Below are 11,140 nucleotides of genomic sequence, written 5' to 3' on the forward strand. Positions count from 1 at the left end.
CTCACTAAGATATAGTCACACCTATTAGATTAAAATTGTAATTAACTAACATATACTACCATAGGGGCATTAAAATTAATTATGGTTGTATGACAAATTGTTCGAATAAGTACGATATACCATGGTGAGTGAAATAAATTAATGAATCTGAATTTATTTAAAATTTCCATTAGTAGAATATCATAACATATCTCATTTTACGTAACTAAGTCTAATTAACTAACCTTTCTCATATCTAGGATATATTAGGAAGCATGAATTAAAAAAAAAAATCTCGTTAATTGATGAAAAAATATAGTAAGTAGGAAACGGTATGAAAACATAGTTACAATAAATAGGCTAAACAACAGTAAGAAATGTCAATATTATCAATTAAGTCCATATCTCCCCTTTATATTTTGCTAAGTTATACATATATCCATTTCAAATGGGTGTAAAAAATATCCACATTAGGCTGACTTTCCCACCTAATATAAATGTTATATTTAATGGCACCTAAAAAACTGATGCAAATATCCAAACTATCAACCACTAAGTGTACCATTGTGGTGGTAGGTTTTCAACATGTGGCAGCCTATTAAAAAATGTAATAACTCCATCAACCAACCACATACATATGTTAGTATATATTTGGGAGGGAACATATTGTAAGGAGCTTGGAGACTGAACGAGGTCTGCTATATGTTGGAGAACAGGTCACAAAAAACATCCAGAAGACAAATCTTCAGGTCAAGCTGCATCACACTTGGACTTTCCATTTTAACGGTATGATCTTTAACTCAATAAAGAATAGGTAAACAAATCCATAATACATTTTTTAAGCTGAATGCCCTCATCTTTGAAATGGATGGGGAAATATTCCCAAAACCTAATAGTGATTTTTAAATGGTATGTAATGATGTTAAAGAGTTTGGATTTTGATTGTCTATAGCACATTGTTAGTAATATGCATCAGTGATCTATTGAACAGTTGACATTAATTTATTTAATATAAGTGATTCATGTTGGCTGTAAAAATCACACTATCATCAAAATTATAGGGTAATACATATTTGACTAACTTAAAAGGAGAGAATCAACCTTAAGAAATGTGTATTATTGACTCCCAATATGGGGTAAGTTTGGAATAAGTTTGGCGGCGTACCCAAAAGCTTCCATGCTTTTAGATAGAATTATATAAAAGTGATTTTCCATGTTTTTAAAGAAAGTGCATGAGAGGTATTAATTATTGTGACTGGCAAACTCCTTGAAGATGGCAACTAAGATTAATGATGGAATTTTTGTTAACATAGTATGCCTAAATAGGGCAACATTCTAAATTTCTGATAATGAATGAAGGCCTTAATGAAATGAACAACGAAAAGAAACAATTAGCTAATCTGTTAACATATAATAACAGTGAACATGTACCGGTCGACCGGTTAAATAAGACCGGTTGATACATTTTCTCAACCAGTAAACACTGCCAAATTTTGTAAGCAGCACCAAAATGCATCTAGTGAATTTGTAGGTCAACCACTTTCTTCCACATTATAATAGCTTAGAGCAAAGGAAGAGAATAGATTCGGTTTACGAGGAACCAAACAATTGTACCAATTGTTTTTTTATGCTCATCAAGACTAACAACACCATCCCCTACCACAAAAAAGTTGGACAATCTGAAATATTGTTCTTGCACAAGGACCTCCAAAAGCACTACAACCTTAGCCTCAACAGCAGAACCATGTCTACGAAGTTGAATTTAACTATTACTTCACTTGGTTGTGTAAGGTCAATTTAAATTATGGTGCGTTTCTGTATAGATGTCAGACGTCAATCATTGTCTAACGCCATCTTTTTAGGGTATTGGTGTCGCATTTGCATTTTCACAAGCTATTTCCTCAACATAATGATTTTTAAGTGATATTTAATGATTTTAAAAAGTTTTGCTTATGATTGTGTATAGCAGACAAGTATCAATTTTGTAACATATGACCTTTTAAATTGAAAATCATGGGGAAATTATCATGTGTGCAGTCTACACCGGTTCTATAATTTATCAAATTCTCAATTTTTATCCAAAAATGAGAATAGATGACGTTGTGGAATTCGGTTTATCTTCAAGTATGCAATCAATTGATACAAAAGTGATACGATAATTTGTTAAAGTATTATTGGGGAATTTTTTTACCTTATTTATGTAATGTAGATGATGCAATCGGTGAAGGAGAAAACAATCAAGCGGGAGTTTGAAGTGAAGGAGGAGGACGTCGTCAATGACGATGCATTTATCGGTGCCACTTACCATCTGGGTGGAAACGGTTTGAAAGAGAAGGTGTTGAAGGGTATTTCAGATGAAAAAGTCTACAAATTGCAATTCGATTGCATAGATGAGGCTGAAACATTTTACAATATGTTAGCAAAAGTAGCCGGATTTAGTATTCGAAAAGATGATTTGAAGCGAGACAAGAATGGAGATATAATATCTCGAAAGTGAGTGTGTTCTAGAAAAGGACAGTGAGCAACAAAGTTTATTGAAAACGACAAGCGACAGCGTGAGCCACGATCATTGAGTAGAGTTGGATGTGAAGCTGCATTTCGTGTAGGCTTGAATAGGAAAGATGGAAAGTGGATTGTAAAGGAATTTATAGGAGATCATAATCATAATTTGGTCAATGCTATCAACACACAATACTTTCGCTCTCATCGAACAATAAGTAATCCAGATAAGACACAAGTTGATGTTTTGCGTAAAGTAGGTGTTAAAACCACACAAATTATGGACTATATGGTCAAACAATCAGGGGGACATGAGTACGTCGGTTTCACACAAAAAGATATATACAATCACGTTGATGCAATGCGTAGAAATGAAATTAAAGACGGTGATGCAAAAGCGGCAATGGCTTATTTGTGTGGAAAGGCAGAAATGGATTCTTCATTTTTTTTATAAATTCAACATTGATGAAGAAAGTCGACTAGCAAATTTGTTTTGGGCTTATTCAACTGCTCGAATGGATTATGCGTGTTTTGGAGATGTCTTAGCATTTGACACAACCTATAAGACAAATACCTATAAAAAGCCGCTAGTAGTGTTGGTCGGTGTTAATCATCACCACCAAACTGTTGTATTTGGTTGTGCGTTATTGATAGATGAAAGTGTTGGGACATATGAATGGGTGTTGGAGACATTTCTTGATGCAATGATGAATAAGAGACCCATATCTGTTGTAACCGATGGGGATAAAGTTATGCGTAAGGCAATTAAAAAAGTATTACCTGATACGTGTCATCGATTGTGTTCATGGCATTTGCAACGAAATGCATTCACGAATGTGCATATTAAGGACTTCTCAAGCATATTTGCAAGGTGCATGTTCATGCGTGGGAATGAAGAAGAATTTGAAAAGGTTTGGCATGAAATGGTTGCAAATTTGGGACTTAATGAGAATCGTTGGGTGACCGAGATATATGGGAAACGTAAAAGATGGGCAGAGGCGTATTTACGTGGAAATTTCTTTGGAGGGATGAGAACCACACAAAGGTGTGAGAGTATGAATGCATATCTAAATAGATTCTTAAAAATTCGCTTGCGACTATATGAGTTTGTACAACAATTTGATAGAGCCATACTAAGAATACGGCAAAACGAGGCAAAGGCAGAGTTCGAGTCGAACAATTCTTCACCCGTGCTTTCAACCAAACTATCCATACTTGAAAATCATGTTGCGACGGTATACACGAAAGAATCTTTCCTTAAATTTCGCGAGGAGATGAAAAATGCAGAGTTATTCTTTGTGGTAGGTCTTGTAAGTGATCATTCAATGCGGGCATACACATTATCAAAGTTTAGACATACGAACTTAAATTGGGAAGTACAATTTTACCCGGATATTGTAACATTAAAATGCTCATGCATGATGTTTGAGTCAATTGGCATCCCATGTTGCCACATAGTGGTGGTTATGAAGGTGGAGCATTTAGAAGAGATTCCTCAGTCATGTATTATGAAGAGGTGGACAAAGTTAGCAAAGGTGTATACAAGATCAGTACCAGTGAATGAGACGGATAACGACATGGATCGGTTTGTACGATATGGTTCATTGAGTTTGATGTGCAACAAGCTCTCCTACTTTGCGTCAGATACGTCATCTTCATTTATAGAGGCCAAAAATGAAATACAAAAGTTGACGGTGAGAATGGAGGAACTCTATAACTATAATTTGAAAGGGAAGAAAATAGCAGCAGATGGAGCGACAGGTACTAACCAAGTTCGTGATCCAAATATTGTGAAGACTAAAGGGAATCCAGGCAAAGTGGCTATGAATGTTCAAAAGGGAAGACGATGCAGTCGTTGTAAAATAGTGGGTCACACAATTCGAAAGTGTTCAGAAGCTACAATCCCTCAAAATGCTCAGCCGGGTTATATGGTATGTCATATTCAATAAAAAATTGCCCTTAAGATTAATTTTTGTAGTTGTACTTACATAAATGACTAACATAATTGTTTTGATGGCATTATGAGTACGTAAGAGGAAACTAATTTGTCTTCCCAATGTGACATTCAAATGGAAATGATGCCTTCAACAAATTCATCAGTTGACATTTTTGCAACCATACATGTATGTACAATAGGCTTGTTATATAATTTCCAAACATTGATAACATCTAATTCAATAATAATTGACAACACTTAATTATTGAAAAATGCAGGGAATGTTAGGGGAGCATTTGTCGAATGACTGATCTGACATGTACATAGATTGTGGTGAACTTAATAATGTAAGATCGGGAATAAAGAAACACTTTTGACATGAATTTCAGCTATGCATTATTTAATGATTAGGTTTAATTAATTGGAATGGAATTGGACAGCTGAAAAAAACAATAGAATATGCATGTGCAGATAGCAGGATTTCAGCAACATGAACAAAATATGTCAACACTATGTCAAGGTGGGGATCCAAACAAATATCCAAATGAAAAGGAAATGCAACCTTTTTTTTATTCCTTAACTGAGTAAGGGATTGTAGGTATTAAATCAGTATTTATATTAGTTGACGTTATCACTTCCACTAATGTGTACTTTTAACTTAACTATTTAATGAAAAGTTTGAATTTTGATCAAGAGTCAAGTTGATTGATAGAATGCAAAATCCTCTACATTTATAAATTAATTGATAACAAGTGATAAAATGATTGGTAAATGGAGAAACCGATTCATTTATATCATGTCGAAAAAACGGTTAATTATACAGATTTAATTAAATTCAATTGTGGTTAAAGTTTGACAATTAGGTGGTTATAAGTTAACTATAGGAAAGTAATCAATATGATATAATTCATATGAAATAGGTAAATTTAGTGATTTTACTCAAAATGGGTAAATCGTAGTTAGGTAATTTATAATGCCAGTTTCCATCAATTTCAAACCTTTGAATTGAACTTAATGGTACCTTGTCGAATGTTTACGTAGTGAAAAGTTATTGGTACAACTCATACCCTTTTTGTGGACGGTAGTCGTACTCCTAAATTGCACAATAGCATTGCAGGAGGCAACCGACTGAGATTTGGCCTCAACCGGTTGAGGAATTTTCTCAACCGGTTGAGAAATTTTCTCAACCAATAGCCACTGGGCAAAAAATTCCTCAACCGATTGAGGAATTTCCTCAACCGATTGATACAGGCGGTCGACCGGTTTCAGTTTGTTAAAAATACCTAAACCGGTTGAGCAAATTCCTCAACCAGTTGATACCCATCTTCACCCGTTTGCCACTGGTTAAAAAACCATCAACCAATTGAGAAAATGCCTCAACCAATTTGCTATATTTTTCAACCGGTTCCCACTGGTCAAATCATTCGTCAACCGGTTGAGACAATTTCTTCATTGATCAACCGCTTTCCACAACTCAAAAAATTGCTCACTCCCTTTAGAAAAATCTTCAATCACTCAATTGAACGTCGACACCGGGTGATTCTGCATCCAAAATTGTTTGAGGTGGTTGGGACAAATCCATCAACGAGTTCACACTGCATCCATATGAGGAATGTTCTCAACCGGTTGGCATAATGTGTATGCCTATGAAAAGTGGACTTAGCTAAATCGGTGGACTGGTTCTTACCGGCTAAACGTCATTCGTCAACCGGTCTACTAATGTACTAACTATATATTGTTAGCATAGATAAATGAATATTTACAAATCTGATTAGGTTAAAGATTGTACAAAATCACACATGTCGAACATGAATGATACCAATATATTACAATTTCATTTTGCCTACCATATTGAGAGAAGAGTATTTGGATATTCAAATAAAATGGACTTAATCATTAATAATGTATGGTCATCGAATATCACAACTTCCCAATAAACAAGACGATATGTGGAGATGGAAATAATAAATATTAGAAAAATAACAAATATCATAATAATAATTTTTTCATTGCTCGTGTCGACGTCTTTGTACAAACAATAGCCACAATGGTTTGTTTTTCTCTATTTCCCTCGTGTAAAACTAAATCACATGCTATTTCTCGACGTATTTTAACAGAATTACAAAAGTCGGAGCTCGTCATCGAATCACCATTTTTGAATCTCTGCATATGTCTAATGACATGCACTCCACAGTTCCACCTAAGAAAGAGAAAAGAAAAGCAAAACAACTTATTGAATGGTTGTCTAATTATACCTCAGAAAAAGAATAGTAATGTGAGTTATGTATTCGTACTAACCCATTCTCTTGGGTCAGAATCGAAGGAGCCCAATCAATGGAGAATTGGAAGACATCTTTCCCTATGTCATACAGTTTGAAGAACGTTTGACAAAATTCAACCTAATTAATTATGAAAGTGTTAATAAATATGGAAGAGAAAAAAAATAGAATAGAAGAAAAATATAAACATGAAAGCACACCACTGTTTTGACACTCTGAAACCGAAACTTGTCTCGATTCTTCGATCGTAATGAATCCAAAATTTGGATATGAGAGTTTTTGAAGTCAATGACGCACAGATACCAATGACCAGGGCATTCGTCATGCATTGGAATAAATAGCTGTAAAGTTAGAAAAACAATATATATGAGTTGGGGCACAAAAAATCTACTATATTATAGGTGAAAATAATATCTATTCTAAATTTCATATATGCAATTAAACATTAGAAATAATTACTAACCTTCTCGCAATCATCCAATTCGCTAATGTACTTACTCACGATGGATGTTTTTCTATCGAAAAAAGGATGAGGACTCCCGCACAAAATCATTTGCTAATAAGAAAACATAATACGAACATTAGTATATTGTACTTAATATGTAAGTAAACAACAAGAGAAATATGAGCTTACTGAAAATGTCGTGGGAAGATAGCATCTTATACTTCGTATACCTATGAATTGTCTTTCAAAATAATTTAGCTTTGAGGCTTCTAGATTTATTACCTGTTGTTGAACAATAACTTCAATAAATTTATTTAACTAATATAGCACGCATTTGATATAAATGAAGTAGGTACTTACAACATCCATCAAATTTTGTCTAGGACGTAAGCACTCAAAACCTCCACGAACTCCATGTTCATGACCAAAGTCAACAAGAAGCTCACTAAAATAATAATATGTTCAAACAAACTTGAGTAAATTGGAAGCATATGAAGGCTAAAATTGTAACAACACAACTATGAATGTTCTAGACGCGACAAACCTCTTTGACAATGCTTTATTGAAAACATAATCAACGACAAGAGATTGAAGTACATTGAATGATCGAGTATCCACCACGTCTTCATGAATGGACATGGGGATTGACTAATTCGAAAACAAGACATAATTATTAACTATATATGTTAAGTATCAAAAATAAGAACAATGATATTAAACTATTTGTATTATACCTCTGATGCTTCACGTTTTACCATCTTCCTTAATTTGTGTACAAACGGGGAGACCTTGAATTTACTTGGTTTCCTCTCCTTTGATGAACGTGTTTTCATGACATGATTAGGATAACCACATAGTGCTCGTAATGGTTCCTAATATGGAAAATGCCATTAATATACATCTATTTACTATGTAATGGTTAAGTAGTTGTAAAGAAAATAATTTTTTCTTGTATATGATACATACCTTTCCATAATCTCTTCTACTCCTTTTGATGTTCGTCTGGAATGATATGCACTTCAATTGATGTAGCACATGCATCCTCATTCTTTTCATTCAAGTCCTCGATGCATAACTTCTCATTTGACAAAGTGTGAAGATAATGTTCATTCACATTCATATTGTTCGTATCTTCCAAACTTCTCTCGCATGAGAGCATGTCATTCTTCGTTCCTTCCTCGTGCATTCTCAAAGGTTTTCCGCTTGACCTAAGGAAGAGACCTTTAACTGTAGTATAATTCTCCTCAAATTTAGCCAAAATTTGATCACAACTACTACTACTTGCACCATAAGCCATATCAATTAGATGTGTCTTTAATTGTTGAAAGGTTTTATCCATCTCCATTAAGTTCCCACCATCAACCTAGTGATATATACGAACGTGATTAATAACATCATAATACAAAGGTTCAATGCTAATATAGATAGTCACGATGAATATTGTAAAACACTTACTCGTTTAATAACATTTTTGTTTAGATTGATTACAAATTTCTCATCGTACTCATTCTCACTCGCCATTGTCGTTGCATTTCCATCAACGCAATCCCTTATCTCATTTTCTATCACCCATATTTTGAGCTACAATATATTCATCAAAATATAATACATATAAGATTTTAAATCACTAAAAACTTAAATAAATAGTAAACGACTTTCAAAACTATAACTTACATTCTCATTTGCATATACACCAAGTTTTTTCAATCTTCGTTTCCTGTCCAATACTTCATCATCTCCCCAAGCAGTAATCCGAGGAGAAGGTCGAGTATATAGCGGTAGAAATTTCTCTTCAAACGATATATGCTCGTGGTAGAATAACTACGAGTATATTTGACATAGATATATAGTTATTTCATAAATTATATTAAAACAAAATCGTATTTCACTATGATGTAAATTAATTACAAGGACATTACCATTAAAAACAATAAGCAACCACAAACCCCACTTTGTTGTTTCTTCTTAAACTCTTCAATCCCGTGCACAAGATAGGACAACACAAATTCTGCTCAATTCATCTTCTTTATTGAATCGATGGCTTCCACAAGATGTAAGAAAGAACGATTCACAAAAAGCTTCATTGTTGGGCACAATAATGCACCCAACACAAATAATACAAAACGAACTTTAAAATTGTTTCCACCCTCTTTATCCTCCCTAATTTGATTTTCTAACATCACTAATGGCAATCACCCTTTTTTATCACAATATTTTTTACATAAATCATTCTTATGGCCAACATCTTTGTTCATGCCAATCTTCAACCCTCTTGCCCTCAATCCCATAATAAATTCAACATCAATGGGGGATAATTTGATACAAGTATTATACAACTGTAACATATAAGTGTTCGGATTAACACTATTTATCAACCAAAGACATAACCCATGATCAATTTTCCTACATCGAAGTTGCAAGAGGCTACTAAATCCTATTTCTTCTATGGCTGTCTTTTGCTTTGGTTCTAATTTTTCAATCACTCTAATCACTCGCTCGGGGGAGCATCGAGTCTGAAGATATAACTGAAAAGATACACAAACATCAAACATGTTTACATTAATATAATTTCCAACAAATACATAAGTAAAGAAATTAAATATTCATTACAAAAAAAAATTACCTTTGGAACCACACCCTTTTGAAGTGAATATTGTTTTGAACTTTCTTTGGACTTTGCCATGAAATTTTCTTTTTCTACTTTAGAAAGTGCATTCCACTTCTTGCCCAATTTTTTCCTCAACTACATTAATTGGTCACATAATTTAAATTCTAATTTTAAAATGTAATTATATTAGACATAGCAATATTACTCCTTACATCATCATTTATCTTCACTCCTTTATCCTTTTCTTTCATCATGGCTAATTGATCGTTACTACAAAACAATTTCAAACAAATTTAACAATAACAACCACAAAAAATACATTAAAAAACATATTATTTTACATATTTCTATTTTCCCTTGCTAGTAATGTATCCAAGCGCCGATAGACCTCTTTGGATTTCTAACAACTTCAAGACCATCGCGTTCACTCCTAAAAATTAAATCAAATCATTTAAGTCAATTTTTATAATATGATTTCAGATATAATAAATCAAACATAATTTCACCACCACATTATCTCAACATAAGTTTTTTTTCACATTTCAATAAATTTTATTTTTATATCTTACTACAATCAATCAAATGCCAATTAAAATACAAATACCATTACAACTACAACATCCTCCCTAAATATCTTTACATTTAAAATGATGACAAAATTAACATATAAATTTTTTTCAATGTTCAATAATCTAACCACACTCTTTTTCTATAATGTAATCAATCCATAAATCTAACAAAAAACATGAAATATAATGGACACAATATTGTAAAACACATAATTACTACTCACATTTTTTTCCCTTTATATAGAACTCGCCAAATAATTAGGATACAAGCGCCTTTTGAGTAACAAACAATTGTGTCCTTCTCAGCTTTCTTTTCCTTAGTACTACACGTCCTCTTCTTCTTCTTCCAGCTACGTCTTCAATTCGGGTTTTTAAACCATTAAATTTAGAACCTGAAAACACCCCCTTACACCTCTTAAACAAAATATAAAATATGAAGAAAACATAAGGGTTATGAAGATTCCACTAAAATTCTCCATGTGAAAGAACCGAAATTCTCCGTGTGACAAAATGCAGGGGTAGGGGGGAGAGAAAGCAAAAATTCAGAAAATTTACATAAAATCTTCGAGAAGAAGAATCTAGCAGAAAAAATAGCTGACCTGGACATCAGGAGAAATGAAGTCTAAGACTCGGATCTTGGCACCGACCTCGCCCACAATCCTGAGCTTACGGTCCTTGAGGGAGACTTCTTTGATGAGGTCAAGACGTCGGCTTGGAGGAGGTTGGCCCGGTTCACGGCGATGGTGGTCTCCACCCACCTGTGAAGACGTCTTTGATCCCGGTTGACGGCGAAGGTGGTCTCCACCTAGCTGTGGAGACGTCTTT

General features: G+C 33.7%; 1 protein-coding gene across 1 annotated transcript; it reads left to right on the top strand.

Moving 5' to 3' along the window:
* Positions 1-2,849: 2,849 nt before the first annotated feature.
* On the top strand, positions 2,850-4,725 carry LOC104881230 (protein FAR1-RELATED SEQUENCE 5-like). Its single transcript, XM_010660617.2, has 2 exons — positions 2,850-4,409; positions 4,693-4,725. The coding sequence occupies exons 1-2, from the start codon at positions 2,850-2,852 to the stop codon at positions 4,723-4,725; spliced, it is 1,593 nt and encodes a 530-aa protein (XP_010658919.2).
* Positions 4,726-11,140: the final 6,415 nt, after the last annotated feature.

Source organism: Vitis vinifera, chromosome 13 (assembly GCF_030704535.1).
Source record: "Vitis vinifera cultivar Pinot Noir 40024 chromosome 13, ASM3070453v1".
NCBI lineage: Eukaryota > Viridiplantae > Streptophyta > Magnoliopsida > Vitales > Vitaceae > Vitis > Vitis vinifera.